The sequence below is a fragment of the Leptidea sinapis genome, chromosome 28 (genome assembly GCF_905404315.1).
Source record: "Leptidea sinapis chromosome 28, ilLepSina1.1, whole genome shotgun sequence".
Taxonomy (NCBI): Eukaryota; Metazoa; Arthropoda; class Insecta; order Lepidoptera; family Pieridae; genus Leptidea; species Leptidea sinapis.
In genome coordinates this window covers 5,376,705-5,394,177 of record NC_066292.1, presented here as the reverse complement: position 1 = coordinate 5,394,177, position 17,473 = coordinate 5,376,705, and the positions used below count along the sequence as shown (strand labels likewise).

The 17,473-nt window shown below is 33.9% G+C and overlaps 2 protein-coding genes across 3 annotated transcripts; one reads left to right on the top strand and one right to left on the bottom strand.

The window, feature by feature from the left end:
* Nucleotides 1-1,210: 1,210 nt before the first annotated feature.
* Nucleotides 1,211-16,499, bottom strand: LOC126973027 (akirin-like). The gene is made up of 5 exons (XM_050820157.1): nt 16,039-16,499; nt 12,948-13,120; nt 12,409-12,534; nt 10,676-10,760; nt 1,211-2,457 (listed from the first exon to the last, which is right to left on the bottom strand). Exons 1-5 carry the CDS (start codon nt 16,217-16,219, stop codon nt 2,447-2,449), a joined length of 576 nt encoding a protein of 191 aa, XP_050676114.1. The 5' UTR covers nt 16,220-16,499; the 3' UTR covers nt 1,211-2,446.
* On the top strand, nt 5,308-7,979 carry LOC126972990 (uncharacterized). Of its 2 annotated transcripts, XM_050820110.1 has the most exons (3): nt 5,308-5,826; nt 7,046-7,260; nt 7,381-7,979. In XM_050820110.1, exons 1-3 carry the CDS (start codon nt 5,522-5,524, stop codon nt 7,932-7,934), a joined length of 1,074 nt encoding a protein of 357 aa, XP_050676067.1. In that variant the 5' UTR covers nt 5,308-5,521; the 3' UTR covers nt 7,935-7,979. The 2 variants fall into 2 exon arrangements, with proteins under 2 accessions (XP_050676067.1, XP_050676065.1); XM_050820108.1 differs by having other exon boundaries at nt 7,046-7,979.
* Nucleotides 16,500-17,473: the final 974 nt, after the last annotated feature.

Below are 17,473 nucleotides of genomic sequence, written 5' to 3'. Positions count from 1 at the left end.
CACTGGATTTCAAAAATTATCCTAAATTCGTTCTTTGCAACCTCGAGAACCTCGGATACGATATCTATAATGTTGAAATTATAATTTTGCGCGGCGGCCATCTTGGATTAAAAAAAAACAAACCGGCAAGATACAAGGCTAGCAGAGAAGATGTTCTATTTACTAGCAGCCGCGTGCTAAACTTGCACGATACAAGGCTAGTAGGGAGGCCCGTGAATTAGAAATACTCTTCCTCAATCACTCTCTCCCTTGAAAAAAAAAACCTCCTCCTCTTCTTGAACAAAAACGTCTCAAATTTTCGTGACGCTCTATTGAGTTTCATTCGTAAAAAATTACCCTCATGCGCCTAAGGATGTTTCACTTCGAAAACTGTTGTTTCTCAAAAAGCATATAGGTCGTTGTCGACGGTTTATGCTCGAACCCGAAGCCCGTGAACGCTGAAGTAGCCCAAGGCTGTGTAACTGTTTGTTGTCAATGGTCAACAGGTTGAAAAAACTGTTAAATCGTCAACGGGTTTTGAAAAATCGGTTAATGCATTTATTAATAATTTAGGTTTTTATTAGGTTCATACTTCATATTATATTAATAACATTGCTAAATTTAATTTATACGTAGTACCTATTTCGTCAATATAATATCAAGTCAACGTTTTCGTTGGCAAATTCGTCAACTGTTTTGAATTGGGCTGTTTTAGTGAGGCATTCAATTTCTTCTTTTATTGCGACGGGCGAAGACGTTGGTTGAATTTATTAGCTTATTATGTTCAACAGGTTTTTTCGTTGAAGATAAACAGTTAATTCGTTAACGAATATAAAACTGTTAATAAAAACAGTTTATTGATTTAACGACCACCTCTATTGCTATGCAGACGACAGCACTAGTAATGCCGTGTACACGGACCATGCAGGTCTCTCTCAGGAAATCGTCGACCAGTGCCGGGAGAAACTTGTGTTCTATCGAGTCCTCTCTTGAGAAGGTCGTGGAATGGGGTCAATTGAACCTTGTCCAATTTGACACCCAGAAGACTCGAGTTTGCGCGTTTACCACTAATAAAAACCCTACTGATACTTTGTATTTTTCAATTTAATAATTGATTGTAATATTTAAAAAACTTTCTTTCTACTTAGTAATAGGTGACCACTTGCCCTTCCATTGCTCCTTCTATTCAATAAATAATTCAAACTGACATCATAAAATAAATAAAACTCAATTTATTGGTGTTTAGCTAATTTATTTCTCAGTTCTTAAACGCCAATACCTACAAATAATGAGCTGATAATACAATTTAAAAAAGACCTATCCTAATATTTTTATTGAATATGCTTGGTAACAAATTAAATCCTGTTGTATTCAATAAAACATTTGCTAACTAAAACAATGTATAAAAAGAAAACCCAATAATGTTTTGCAGCGCGTTTCAAATCAGCAACACCATTATAATATTACATTATTGAGAATAACTTAAATAAAGCTAAATTTAAATAATCTAAACGCCTTTCTCAAAAAGACAAAACTTTAAACCATTGGGCAGTAAGCCAGGCAACAACTCGAGCCTACAATTACAAGCTTGATTAAGAGAAAAACAAATATAATTTATAAAAGTACAGCTATATTTCGACAACACTAAAAATTAAACTAAAAATAATTATACAAAAATCATGGCTAACTAATGAATTTTGAGGGAACAATGATGAATCATATTAGGCACTCTGTGATTTTGTGTTATCTAATATTTAATATATCAATTATCCTTTTGTCATAGGAAATAATATTATTATACCCCTGTGTCAAGCAAAATATCCACACATTGCATAACAGTCCAAACCATAACTTTGTCAGAGTCAGTCTATGAACACAATCATGCTGCGAACCTTACCTAAAGCATTACAATCTAATTTATGTTAAGTGGCATGAAATGAGCTGCGGGACTTAGCTGTGTTCTGTACAATACTGCAGCAGTTTTGGCATTCCACTAAGATGTGGCCCCAAAGCTTACAACTATTTTTATGCACTTTGACAATTTAGTGGCTAGTTTCACACACATGTTTACAATTGAGTTGGCTCATCATTCACATAAGTAAAATTAGCACACCAATGTCTTATATTACATATTTGATGTTGTTATAATTATAGTTGAAATCAAAGACCTTATTTATTAGCATTCAATAATGTGTTGTTCATATTAGCACACACACTTATAAATAAAATCCTTTGAATCTAATAGTGGGTCTTTGTGGAATGCCACAAAGCATCATTTTTTTTATTAAATAGAAAGTACCATTAAATATATGATTAGTACAACTGTAATACTGCCTTGCATTGTAGGTTTGAGAACAGTTAAGTTCCGCGAGCAATCACAATACTTTCTGCATAGTATATTCACATATTACAAAATATGTATGTCTCGATACATCTCCCCCAAGTCTGCTACGAATTACTATTCTTATTAGGACAGATCTGAAAACAAATATTTCATATTAAGTTACCAATTCCAATTTCTTATTTCAATTACAGTAATTGTTATTACAGTACAGTCAATTATTGTTATTTCAGTAACAGAAGATAAAAAAATGCAAGTGGCAGGAGTAAAGCCACTGTCCCACCGCTGCGATTGCCGGACGCGAGCACGCAGCGCATTTTAGCTGCGTGGATTCATTTATTGGACAACGTAGGCCTACGTTTACACTGCAGCACACATTATACAGGAATATGAACCCACGACTATGTACAACTATAGCATAGCTCACCACCGCAGCGCACGAATAGGCTACACACATGCCAATTGCCACAGCAATCCACAAACAGGTCATGCATGAATTTATTGAAGTCATGCAATTTCGAAATATTCCTTTGTTATTAATAGTTAATATTCGTGTCTGTGGGCTGCAATGGACACTATCACATACATTTTCTTGTAAAGTGAATGTTTAACACACGTGCGTAACTCTCCGTGCGCTGCAGTGTGGCAGCGGCTCTATGTGGAATCACAGAATACCAAAAAAAGTCCCTAAAACTTCCTTTGTATGGAAAATCCAATGTCGCCATAACTCGCACATTTGCAAATTAAATTAATTTATATGCAATATACACACGAAACAATTATATTATAATTGGCTACAAATTGAGTGCGATTTTGGCCAAAAACTTTTTAGTCTTGTTCAAATTAAGTCTTACTCATGAATGTAGGCTATTATTTTATATGACAAAGTCAATAAATATTTATTTCATCTAACAATCCAATTCGAGCACCAAGCAACTAGTTAAGGCCGGTTTACACTTTGCGAAGTGTGAAGTGATAAGTGTTAAGCGTTAAGGACGCGTTCTCAAAACAGAGAGGTATCGAATCGCACTACTACACTGACACCGCTCAAACACATACACGTACTTAAAGTTAATTGCGGGAATCAAATGAATTTGATACTTTAGCAAGTTTGGATTTTATTTTTTTAATACCTATGTATTTTTGATAATTGGTTGATGTATTCGTTTAGTAGTTAAATATTAGAATTTTAGATGGCAATTCTGTCGCATAACGTCGTGTGTAGTAAACGCAGTTTTTTTAAATCCAAGATGGCCGCCGCGAAAAATTATGATTTCAACAATATGGGTATCGTATCCGAGGTTATCGAGGGTGCAGAGAACAATTAAATAGGTCTTTCAAAATCAAATTTTGAGATTTTTTAATTAGATTGGTAACGGAATGTGTTTTGTACATATTGTGAGTGAAAAGTCGAAACGTAAATATTTATATATTTAGGGAATGAAGAATTAATTTAGCATGTGGGATATTGTTAGACAGGCCTTTTATAAGATAATTTAATTTTATGAATGAATTCTAATTTTGACGATGTAAATGACACCCATGAAGAAAATTTTGTAAATTTCATAGGCGCCATCATGGATTTCGATTTAGGCCCGCTATACGTTATTGTTGACCCCAAAATCCATGAAAATGACACCCATGATAAGAAGTTGGTAAATTTCATAGCCGCACTCTTGAATTTCGATTTTGACCCGATATTCGATATTGTTGACCCCAAAAACAATGAAAATGACACCCATGTAAAGAATTTGGTAAGTTTCATAGGCTTTTATGTAAAAGGCATTAATTATTTTCTCAAAATTGATTCATTTAGAATTCTTTTTGATGTCATTTCTAATAACTACTAGATACTACTACCGCTTCGGAAACAAATGGCGCTCTGAAAGAGAAGAAGCGGCGCAAGAAACTCTCCCAGCATTCTTTTTTTGCGCTCTTTTCAATAAAAATATAGAATATTGTACAGTCATTTCTATCACTATAAAATAATCACAATCTAGTCCCAGGCTGTCCGATCATTTAGATATTCAGCAGTGGAGTAATAGGATTTACGACAGAGCCATTTTTTTTATAAAACATTTAAATTTATTTATTTATATGTGTATAGAACATCATTGGGTTTTATAGCTGATTTATTGATGTCTTATGGATATATTTTATTTTGTTTAAAAGGTCAAAGTTATGACTTATCTAGTATTTATTCAAACCTATTGTTTACTTATAAGAAAAAAATTTCCGATTACTTACCAATGTTATGATATTATGATTTAATGTTATGCTATTAATATTTTCCTTAAATTGAGAAGTGTATTTGTTACTAACAGATTTAATTTTATTTTTTGTATATATATATTTATATACTTATATAAATTTATTGCCAATGTTTATGGTCGCAGTAGACTTGGGGGATTATAAATATATAAATATTTAATTCTCAAAGTCTGTGTCTCGGTGTCTAGAGAATACCAGCGTTGAGAAGTAAAATTCCCAACATAATGCTGACTAGACACCATTTTGCTTCTGTGATGTCCATAATATTGTTATTAGTAATAAGATTTCTGTAATTTTGAACCAAATAAAGTATTTAATTACTAATTAATATTATTAAAAAAACATGAAAATGACACCCATGAAGAGAAGTTGGTAAATTTCACAGGCGCCATCTTGGATTTCGATTTTGACCCGATATTCGTTATTGTTGACCCCGAAAACCATGAAAATGACACCCATGAAGAGATGTTGGTAAATTTCATCGGCGCCATCTTGGATTTCTATTTTGACCCGATATTCGTTATTGTTGACCCCGAAAACCATGAAAATAACACCCATGAAGAGAAGTTAGTAATTTGCATAGGCGCCATCTTGCATTTCGATTTAGACCCGATATTCGTTATTGTTAACCCCGATAATCATGAAAATAACACCCATGAAGAGAAGTTGGTAAAAAAAAGGCGCCATCTTGGATTTCGATTATGACCCGATATTCGTTAAGGCCTACGCAGACCGGGACGGCAAGGCAAGGGATTTTGCCGTGAGTCAGCGCACACTGGCCGCTTAGATACCGCGGCATTCCAGCACTTTGCCACGGCATGCCACGGCGTGCCGCGGCACGACAAAGCACGCCTCAGCGACTCCTGCTGCCTGATACACTTTTAGTCTTCAGTTGCGTTTGATCGAGTGTTGGTGTGCCTCAGTTTTAAAATGGTAGATTGGGATTTGGTGTTGATATCGATTATTGCAGATGAAGAAGAAGGTGCACAGGCTAATAATAGGGATAGAAGAAGATTTTGGGTTGATAATTTATGGAAAGAAAGGGAATCAAAGGGTGAATTCAATAATTTATTTAATGATTTAAAATACGACGTGCAAAAATTTTATGACTATCATAGAATGGATTATGAGAAATTTCAAGCACTGTTGAATATATGTCGACCATATATCGAAAAACAGAGGACCAATTTTCGCAACCCCATTGAAGCCGATCAGAGATTATCCTTGTGTTTGAGGTGGGTAGTTAAATGATTGTATAAGTTTTATTTTTTCTTCTTTTATTAAATTAAAAAAAAAAAACAATATTTTTTGCCAAGTACAATCATGTATTGTAGACACATAATAACGATTTTCAAGTTTTTGCACTGATAAACCTTCTCACTGATAATCCCTGGATCTTTATTTGTTTTTACTTAATTTAGAGTACCTACTAGTTTAGATTAGTTTCGTATTCACAAACTGCAGTTTTGTAGCCAGACCCTGAAGCAGCTTCATAGCCAGGGCCAGAGGCGGTACCATAAACAGACCGTGAAACAGCTTCATAACCAGAGCCTGAGGCAGTTCCATAGCCAGACCCCGAAGCAGCTTCATAACCAGAGCCTGAGGCGGTTCCATAGCCAGACCCCGAAGCAGCTTCATAACCAGAGCCTGAGGTGGTTTCATAGCTAGAGACATCTTCAGATGTTGGAGCTGGAGTTCCCTCTATGTATTTTAATTCGGCGTCAGTTACCACATTAAATATTTGTCTCTTTATTTGGACCTGCACTCTTTCTGGTAGTTTTTTTACTGTGGCAGCCATTGTTTGAAAGAACGAATCAATGGGGTCCACCTCCTTTTTCGATTCAATGTATTTATTTAGTATTTCAGCAGTTGTTGTAGGTTCTGGTCTTATTAAGGAATGGTGTGAATCATTGGTCATTCGCGAAACTGAACGTTCATCATTATCATTGACAGCGGATTCTGCGAAAGAAGTCTGCGTATCCTCTGAAGAGGAGTCCAGATTCGAGGTTTGTTTTCTGTGCTGAATGAATTTTTTCAAAAACTCCAGCTCTTTTTCAAACTTGATAGGGCGTCGCTTTGTGTACGGGTCACCACTCTTTGTTTTTCTGTTATTCAGAGCTTTCCTAAAATTATTACGTATATTACCCCATATTTTCTGGCATTCTTCACCTAAAACAAAACATAAGCAGGTAAAATGGTATAGAAACAGAATAAGTAGGTAATGGGAAAAGGCCTTAGATAGTGACTAGGTTAGCACCAGCTGTGTTTATGGGATTATATTGAGCTAATCTTTTTCTAAGTAGAAATTACCACTGGCATTACGGTGACGGAAAAATATCATGAGGAATTCATAATTATATATAAATACGTAAACTGTATTATTTAATTGACTTTGTTTAACTGTGCCCTGTCTTTCACTCTGCCTCACTTACCCCTAATTATATTATCTTTCAGATTTTTGATCACGGGAAGTAGCTTCAAGTCTCTAGGTTACAGCTATCGCATGGGGTTTAGTACAGTGCGCTCTATCGTACATGAAACTTGCCGAGTCATTTGGAATGCCCTAAGACCTAGTGTTATGCCAAAACCAACAAGGGAAAAATGGACGCGAATCGCGATGGAATTTGATGAAAAATGGAATTTCCCGAACTGCATCGGTGCAATAGATGGTAAACATTTCAAGATAAAAGCACCTCGCAATAGTGGAAGTCTCTACATAAACTATAAAAAGTTTTTCAGTATCGTACTACTAGCGGTTGTGGATGCAAATTATAAATTTGTGATTGCAGATGTAGGATCATATGGACGAAATAGTGATGGAGGTATAATGCAAAACTCAATATTTGGAAAAAAATTGACTTCTAATGCCCTCGATATTCCCCCAAAAAAACGTTTACCGAGGACAGATCTTGAGTTGCCGTATGTTTTTGTAGCAGACGAGGCTTTTCCGTTAACCACAAACATTATGAGACCATTTAGTGGCGATCGATTGACAGATGAAGCAATGAAAATATACAATTATCGTTTGAGTAGAGCCAGGCGTATCGTCGAAAATGCATTTGGTATACTTCAAGAACGTTTCGAATTATGTCAAAAAGGAATTCAGGTTCAACCAAAATATGTTGATAATATCATTTTAGCATGTACTTGCTTACACAATTTCATCATAGGTGGTACAAGCACAGAAAGCCAAAATATAGCAAGTGTAAGCATTAATTTAGAAAACGATAATAATATGAACAATGCATTAGATGGTATGACAGTACGGGAGATGTTTAAAGATTACTTTAGGTCTGATGAGGGCTCTATTCCATGGCAAAACGATATTGTAAATAGACATTAATACTGTGTTAAATCTTAAAATATAATTATAGTGCAAAAATATTTACTTACCTGTTTTATTCATTTCTATTCCAATTCTTTTCCACGCATTGTTCTTCATTTGAGTGTTCATATAATGTTTTGATGACATATTATATAAATAATCATAGTCTTGAACTAAAGTTATTAATTTTTCCTCCATGTTGGAATAAAAAACGTAAAAAACTGGTCTCCGAAAAAATCACGTAGCACAGTCGTCAAAGACGCGGGCGCAAATGGATGGTCAATATTGGTGTGCATTCCCCGCTTCTCTACTCCCGCCGCCGCACCCCGCAGTATATCACTACGAGCGCCGGAGTCCGTGGCATGCCGTTGCCTACCGCAGTATGCCACGGCATCCCGCCACGGGAGCCTGTGGCGCGTGTTGCGATAAAATCCCTTTCAATGCCACGGCATCATTTTAAAGCATAGCAATTTATGTCGTATTTCTGTACCAGTACGGTTGAATGTCCATTAGTAAAAATTAAAATCCCTTGCCTTGCCGTCCCGGTCTGCGTAGGCCCTTATTGTTGACCCCGAAAACCATGAAAATGACACCCATGAAGAGAAGTTGGTAAATTTCATAGGCTCCATCTTGGATTTCGACTTAGACCCGATATTCGTTATTGTTAACCCCGATAATCATGAAAATAACACCCATGAAGAGAAGTTGGTAAAATTCATAGGCGCCATCTTGGATTTCGATTAGACCTTATATTTAGAGATGAACTTATAAATCACTAATTCTTCAAAAAAATACACAAACATAATTTATTGAAAATCTGACTGCGTACAAAATATGTAAAGTATCAAAGACAGTATTGTATAGCTTATAAAAAATATTTGTGTTCGTACAGCGATCTTTCCGAGTACGAGCTGCTGCTTACAACCGACACAGGGTCTACCCACGACGGCGGCCGAGCGCGGACTGAGGTTATTTCGATAGATCTTTCTGTGCAATGCGTACGGAGTGACAAAATAAAATAACCCTCAATACCACACTTTAAAGCTCATGCTTATCAGAAATATATATGAATTTTAGACGATTCATTTTTATTTTTTTCTGAGATTATTTATTAGATATTCATTAATTCATTTCCCGTGTTTTTGAAAATATTATATCTGCTTTCCTTACATAATTTTTAAGAGCCAAAATTGTGTAAGTGGTATCAGAAAACTGATCCTGAATGAAGCCCCATTTCGTCAATTTTGTGTGAAGAGGTAACGGATAATCGTTTTTACGACATAAAATATCAAAATTTCAAAGCAAACATTTCCCGCTAATTGGAGATAAAGAAGTAATCTATTTGTGGCATTTTTTAGTTTTGTTAGACTTAGTTTAATTTCATCACAAACTCTACCGAAAAATATCATATTTCTGTCGGATTCGTAAACGCGTCCTTAACTTTACGCGATAAGTCTCAAGTGTTAAGTAGTCTTTTCCATCTCCGTTAACACAGTGTTTAGGAAGAAGCTCAAAGTAGTGGTACTGTCCGTTGTGCATAGTTTCTCTAGAAATGGAAGATGAACAGCGCTTAATATTGAGACAAATAATTAAGGAGATTGTATCTGTTGTGGTATCTGATATAGAAAATGAACTCAATTTTGAAAGTCGGAATTTCCATCGCTTCACTCAGTTTCAATAGGGCCGCATCTCTCAACTGTTTGTTTTTAAATTCTGCGCACTTAACATTGTATAGACATTCATACTTTATGAATTCTTGTACGAATTTTAAAGTATGTTGTTCCGTCCACTTCATTTTCAGCAGCACCTGCCACCATTTTACCTGCAGTGTTAACTTAACAAAGTGTAAACCGGGCATTAGAGCACGATATTACATTCGGTGCGAAATGTTTGTGAGATGCAATAACATCGCGCGCTGCTCAGAGGCGAGCGGTCCCATAAAAGACATTGTAGTGACATCATAATGGCTAAAGCTACTTAAATATTTCGGAAACTATACAGGATGGTATGAGAAGGGCGGTAATGGCCAAGTTGGAAATTACGAGACTTAGAGAAAAGTCGTGAAAGCAGTCATGCCATCAATTTATAAAAAAAAAAACAATGACTGCATATTTAGTTATTTAAAATTTCTTAAACTTTTAACGGAAATCGACCCGAATGATTTAAAAAAAATACACCTGTATTATTGGACCAATGGACTCTGTTGCTGATAAGGATCAATATTTGCAATGAAATGTATTACTAAAATGAAAAGAAGTACGAAATATTTTTGTTTTATTATTTTTACACGGAAGAAAACTCACCTCCTATTCAAACTAAGTTCATTAGAGAGACGTATAAACTTGCATTGCATGCATTGGAGAATCAAAGGAAACCATTTTGAGCAACTTATTAGTTAGGTAAAAGTGAGATATGAAAAAAACATTGTAAAATTTTTCTATTTCCTTTCAATTTAATATAACATATCTTTGCAAAGATTGATCCTTATCAACAACAGAGTTATTGGTTTTTTATAAATCGAGGGCATGACTCCTTTCACGACTTTTCTCTAAGTCTCGTAATTTCCGACTAGCCCATCACCGCCCTTCTCAAAAATCTCACCCTGTATATTTACTTTATTTATACTGCAACAAAAAGTGATGTACAATTAATAATATAGAGATGTTGTTCATTTATGAGTGTGTTCTCATTTTACCACGTTATTTATTAAAGTAAAAATGAAATATTAAATAATTAAGAAATAAATGCACATCACTTACAGCTCGGCACGAGATCTTGATGCATGTGGTGTTCAGAGTCCATTCCTAGAGGCATGCAAGTCGCTGCAGGAGGTCGGCGCTGCACCTGAAGAGAAAATATAACAAAAACTTAACAATGGACAAAAGCTACAACTACACATTACAATAAGAAGTTGCGTTGATACCGTTCTGTTGCTATAAAGAGACATTAACCATTGAAAAAACATTTACAACTTACATTTACATACTTCAACAAGAAGTATTTGATCGAAAACGAAACTCTGCCTAATACTTGCGTAGGCAGACTTTTGCTTCAGACGACAATTTTTGAGCGTGATTGTGGGCCCAGTTGTTTTTATACGTTAATGTGTAAAAGTAATTAAGAATCATACCAAACCATTCAGTTATATTAATCGTAAAAACCACTTCTATTTTACATTAAATCTAGATATTATATGTACATTTACCAGTGGGAGGCTCCTTTGAACAGGATGCCGGCTAGATTATGGGTATTAAAACGGCAGCAATGTCTGCCGTGAAGCACTAATGTGTAAGCATTACTGAGTTTCGGTCTGAAGGGCGCTGTAGTGAAATTACTGGGCAAGTGAGACTTAAAATCTTATGTCCCAAAGCGGCGAGCGCAATTGTAGTGCCACTCAGAATTTTTGGGTCTTTCAAGAATCCTGAGTGGCACTGCATTATAATGGGCAGGCCGTATCGATTACCATCAGCTGATTGTCCAGCTCGTCTCGTCCCTATTTTCATTAAAAAAAAACAATAACTTTTTACGCGTGCCGTGTACAATTTGTCTTATTACACATTTTCTGAGAATTACATAAGACCCCAAAAGATCAGCATTATGTTTACAGATCGTAAATGATCACGAGTTTTTGAGCATCCTAGAACGAAAAGGTTTCAGCATCACCTTCTTCATGTAAAAGTTACTGATTGCAGATACACCAGACCATTATGCTAAAATTATTTAAAAATCCAAGGTTCAATTTATGAGTCAGTTGCTAAAATAACGAGGTATCGAAAACACTGCAGACAGGAAACTGCTTTAATTTGATATCACGTGTCTATGTTGTCTCACACATACGCTACATAAAAAAAAGAAAAAAAATAATATGACACTAAGATTCTCTATTGGACAAATAATATACGTATTTTTATTTAAATCCTTTAAATACAAGACTTAAATAACCCTATAAATGTAAGAATTATCTACAACAAGGTTTCCAATTTACCGGGCCATCAAAATAAAATACGGGGTCGCAACATTCCCGCCTTGTTTTAAAAAAAAGTCCATAGGATTAAACTTTGATTAGATTCATAAGTAAAAATAAGCAGCAGCTACGTACTTCGCACTAAAATTTTCTTAATAAAGGCTACTAGGCGATAAAAAAGTACTACATATTTATAAATGTATTTTATTTTGGCTTGGGTTTTAAAGTAAGGTAGGTCACGAAGGGGCAGTGTGAAAATTACCAGGCCTTGGGAAACACTGACCTACGCTTTATTATTATAAGCATTATAATGCCATAACTCTTATAAAAAATAACAAATAAATCGGCTTCCCAGTTGGGTGTGCTTTACAATGCTTGGCGTACTTAATGAAAAACACTTGACATTTTCAGCTCGTGATCAACTGTTAGTGTTAATGAATCATAATATGACATTGCGATGGGACTGCAATGAAATAAATTAAAATTGCAGCTTAGAATTCCACATTCATACAATACACTGTGGTTCACCTGGTCGGTATTGAAGCGAACAAAGGCCTCGTACTGCTCTGCCAGTTTGTTGCTCAAGGCTGTCTCATATTCAGCACGCAGTGCGGCTTCTTGCTCCCGCAGCATGCGTTCGCAAATCATTCGCACCTGAATAAAAAACAATAAAGGTATATTTTTTTTTTGGTACATGCTAATCTCAGGCTTATTTCACTGATGTAATATGGCAAACTGCCTATATATTAAGTGTAAGTTTTATTTCGATCCGTTAACAAACTAAAAATTTAATTTAACCTGGACAAAGTAGATGGATAAAATTATATTATCATTAGTATTTTTCCTAATTCAATATTTTTTTAAATAATTTAACAGAAAGATAATATGAAATATATCCTAATAAACTTGTAATTTTAATTTCTGCATTTCAAAATTAAAATACAATTATGATTCAAACAATCTTTAAAGGTATGATTCCTTTAAGTATATTGCTTTTTCCAAACTTTTTTGTTTCAGAAGCTAGCACTTGATTCCTGATGTAAAAATGAATTAAAATGATTTTTCACCTGTTTGAATGTGAAGAGGGCCTTGTTGTGGACTTTCTGTGTGTGTAAGGTGTGCGAGTGGTGGGGAGGGGATGCGTCTCCCTCGCTGCCGCTGGATGAGGAGCTCGAAGCGACGCCGGACGCGAGCCGCAGCTGCCGGCGTCGATGCAGCCTCCTCATCTCATCGAATATCTCTAGTAAATTATTGAAAACTTAAGCAATTATCCATGATATCATTTCTGAACAATTCGTAAACAATCTAGTAGCCGCGCGTAGGCACCGACACCTACTTGTCCCATATTGTGGCATAGCCGTTCAGGACTCGTAGGTGAGTAGTGCCAACATAAAAGGTAAAATATTGTTTTTTTTTTAAATATATAATGTTTGTTTGAAAATTTCTATTTTTAACCTTATTTTTTCTGACTGTGGTTAAGTTGTTGTGAACACATGGGTTCATTTAATGTAATCATTGTTATGCCAGACTGTATATCAGAACAAACACTAGATCCTGTGATTTATATCAGTGATATTTATTTTTTATTTACTTACTACAGCTTATATGTGTAATAAGTAAGAATAGCATGAGTAAACTGTCAGTATCCACTGTGCAAGAGAATTAATAGTAAAAAGTTTTGCAAGAAAAATTACTCCATAGTCATATGCTAAATTAATATTTTTTTAAATACTTTTAAATAGGATTTTAAAATCATTTCATTTCAATTTCATAGTTAATAATGCACTGCTGATCTAGTTTTTGTTTTAAATTCTAGTCTATACTGAAAAATTTTAAAAATGCAATTCCCAAATGAGGTATTTATGTTGTGTCATAAAACTTACCAATAGACAATACCAAAATAACATACTTATTAACAGCATTTCACTATTTCCTAAGAATGTGTTCACTACAACATAAAAACCAATTTTCAATGATATTAATCTAAGTAATATAATAATATTATCTTCATCTCAAAACAATCTAAGTTTAAAATAAGCTAGATAGGCATAGCATACCAAGTGACCTCTTTGTGCCAAATTGAGTAATGGTGTGCCACTACTGTAAGGGTTACATGACATTACAAATTTTGAGTAGATATTGAATAATTAATAATACACAAGTCAACTACCAACTAGGGCAAAAGTTTTGAATATTAGAAGTCAGTAAATTGACTGCCTTTATAGTCTAAGTATTAGTATGTGTAGCGTGACAAGACTATGACATCTTACTTGTAAGATTCGGCTGAAAGTGTAGGCAAAAAAAGAAATGCCACATTTCATAACTGAGACTAACTATTGATATCATAATTATTATTATTATGGACTCCAAAGCACCCTGTTTACCAATATTATGACTATGATAGGGATCCATAATTTTATCGATTTTTGTTCCATAATGATTTGATGACAAATGTATCATTTGAGATTCATATTATTTTAGATTTCCCTATACTTGCACTATAAGTATATCGTATATAAGTGTATCGTAAAAAATAAATTAACATCTAAGGCCTATTATAGCATGAAAGATTATTTGAATGATAAAGATAGTTGGAATTAATGTTCTAAATTTTGTTAATGAATATTGTTATACTCATTTGAATGCTATTGTAACTTTTGTACTTCATCCTGACTTGCACTATTGCAATAGCTTATAAAGTTTTACAGTGAATAAAGATTTTTTGACTTTGACTATATGTTGATATTATCTGCCATAAGTTATAGGTTAACAGATAATAACTCTAACTTTCGATTTTAACTTTTGATTTGCTTTAGAGTGTAGAAATAGACATTGTAGCAACATAAACAGCCATATATTAGTTATTTCAACTTTAAAGTTTGATTTTTTCAAAGCTTCAAACACATGCAGACTTGAGAAAAGAATATTGTTTTAATTTCAACTTGATAACTCCATGTGTTCCCAAGATTAAGGGTCTTGACAGATAGATAGAAAACATAGTGATCCTATAAGGGTTCTGTTATTCGCAGATCCCAATAAATCAATATTAGATTACCAATATTAACAATTTGTGGTACAGGAATATTGTGTTGCTGTTAGAAAAAAACCATAAATCCGCATCAAAAATGGGTTTTACTTTGTGTTATTCTATCATACCTGCCTAAAATGCATGATTTACAATGAAACTTAAAATTTGTTTTCCAACTTTCTAGAATCCAGCTCAGTAACAGAGCTTTGGTGCTATGTTTATTTCATAATCTATGTTTAGATATCCTATGAATATATATAACCTGTTTCATTATGTTAAATGTTTTTGTATAAAAATAGAAAACAATTTCTTAATTCAATTCAAACTAATATAATCTTAATCTTAGCAAAAGCTTGTGTTTACAAGAAATGCCTCAATAAATTTTCAAATACAAGTACTTTTTGAAAATTTTAAACACAATAATATAGTTAAATAGTCTCAAGTCTCTGTACAACAATAAATAAAACTAGGATTATACTATGTCTGAAGACCAATACATTTTTATATAAAAAAAAAAAATTAATGAAGATGGACAATTCCCACTTGGAAAATGCAAACTCCTACCTGTAGATACATGCAAAAAAATAAGTATATGGACTGTGTTAAAAAAAACTTCTGACTGAACCTACATTTGAGCCATTGTGTGTTGTTTTTGCTTAATCATCATAAATCAAGAATTTGCATAGTTTTGTAACACTAAATAATTAGTGAGCAATCATATACACAACAATAAAACAATAACTAAACAATGGGATTGGCAACAATTTGTAAACTCAATTGAAAACTATCAATAATATTATAAATTTTTAATCACATCAAATATCTAGAATAACGCAATGCATTACGTATACGAAATGCATAAATTCTGAATAGCCAATGTTATTCAGAAATTTATTTTTAATAAGCTCGAAACAAAACTCGGAGCTTAAAATATTCCAACTCTTCAACTCCAACGGTTAAATTTGGATTCTCACTCTATCGCAATACAATACAATTAGTATTATTAGATACTGCATTATTTCCTTTGTTTTTCTTTAACAGCTGATACTGAATGACGTAAGGATTATTTTTTAAACCATTAGACATTATTAATATGAGCTTTAATCGAGAAAAATAAAACATAAACAAACCTGGAGTCAGTTTTATGGGTGTACTGACGATATCGGCGAATACGGAATTTTTGGGTTCAGTAACTTTTAAACCAGGACTGGTACTTGGACTTGTCGCAAAAGAAGCACATCTACGCTTCTTAGCGGGCATCTGAGACATGGTCTCCCAATCTAAGTTTCTTTTGAGAGTAGCACACGCCATTTTCTTTAGAGGCCCAGGGACAGGCTTATGAGATCCGATAAAACTACCGAACTATTTGTTTGATAGGTTTTATGAATCAGCAGCAAAATATGAACACACAAAGATAAACCAAAACACAAAAGTATTAAAAACTAAAACTTCGTTAAATAATATCGAACGATTTAAATAATTATTATAGATATAAAATAAAGGATCTCCCAAATCTGTAACAACTTCTCTGTCTTTTCTTTCTTTAACTATTGCATATCCAAAGCGGATTGGCCACTGCCCACTGGTGATTTTGACATTTTTTTGTTGTGTACCACTACCAACCGAAATACCAACATAATAACGTTGGAACGAAATCTATGTTGCCATATTTTAAAATAATAATTTGCGGTGCGATCACAGGAATATTTGTGTTGCGTTATTTCGTACTTGTCCAATTACGTAGCTGTTATTTCACACCAACTTATCTTCAATCCACTGCTTCATGCACTGGTAACCTATTATTTTTTGTAAGCGTATAATAATAAAAATTTAAAATCAATTTCATTAGTTGCAATCTCTACTATAGACTATATTTATAATCATTAATATATAAACCTATTATAATTTACTTAATGAATGTAAATTAATATCATATTACACTTTGGTTTTGACGTAAAGGTATTTGCACTATTTCCATCTTTTTAAACTCCTTGCATAGAGGCCTTACAAATTTAGTTAATCTCCGATCCCAAGACAATTTTGTCGCAGGGCTAGGTAGGACACTCGCACACGCACACACATGCACGCACTAGACACAACTTTCTTTTAATACTATAAGTCAAGTTTCAAACATAAAATTTGCCTTCGTGCTTCTAAAAAAAGTCAACAATATCTGTATTATCAAAATTAATAATTTCATAATAACTTATGTGTACGTGATCTTTGTACTTTCGAGGGGTGAGACCCTGATAACTTGTATTACAGGCACCAGTATCCCACATCAAATAGATTGTAACTCTCATTAGACAGCTGGTATTAACTTTAGAATAATTTTGTGTTTCTTTACAGAATAAATAATAATAATTATTATTATAATATTATTACTGCCAGAAAATGAAAAGTGATACCTCGATATAAAATTATGAATTATTATGGTATGATGTACTTTCTTTATAAAGTTTACAATCACTTGGTTCCAAAGTTAGAAGTAGCTGAACAAATAATGTTTTTAAAAATATAGTCAAAGATACAACAAACAAGCGATTGCAGTGCTAAACCAGATAG

What these genes read in the sequence shown, in the direction of transcription:
- LOC126972990 (XM_050820108.1), top strand. Translation starts at nt 5,522, where the DNA reads ATGGTAGATTGGGATTTGGTGTTGATATCGATTATTGCAGATGAAGAA. An exon ending in AGATTATCCTTGTGTTTGAG is followed by an intron (nt 5,827 to 7,045) that starts GTGGGTAGTTAA and finishes ATTATCTTTCAG; the next exon opens with ATTTTTGATCACGGGAAGTA.
- LOC126973027 (XM_050820157.1), bottom strand. Translation starts at nt 16,219, where the DNA reads ATGGCGTGTGCTACTCTCAAAAGAAACTTAGATTGGGAGACCATGTCT. An exon ending in ACCCATAAAACTGACTCCAG is followed by an intron (nt 13,121 to 16,038) that starts GTTTGTTTATGT and finishes ATAATTTACTAG; the next exon opens with AGATATTCGATGAGATGAGG. An exon ending in TTCGCTTCAATACCGACCAG is followed by an intron (nt 10,761 to 12,408) that starts GTGAACCACAGT and finishes TTTTCTCTTCAG; the next exon opens with GTGCAGCGCCGACCTCCTGC.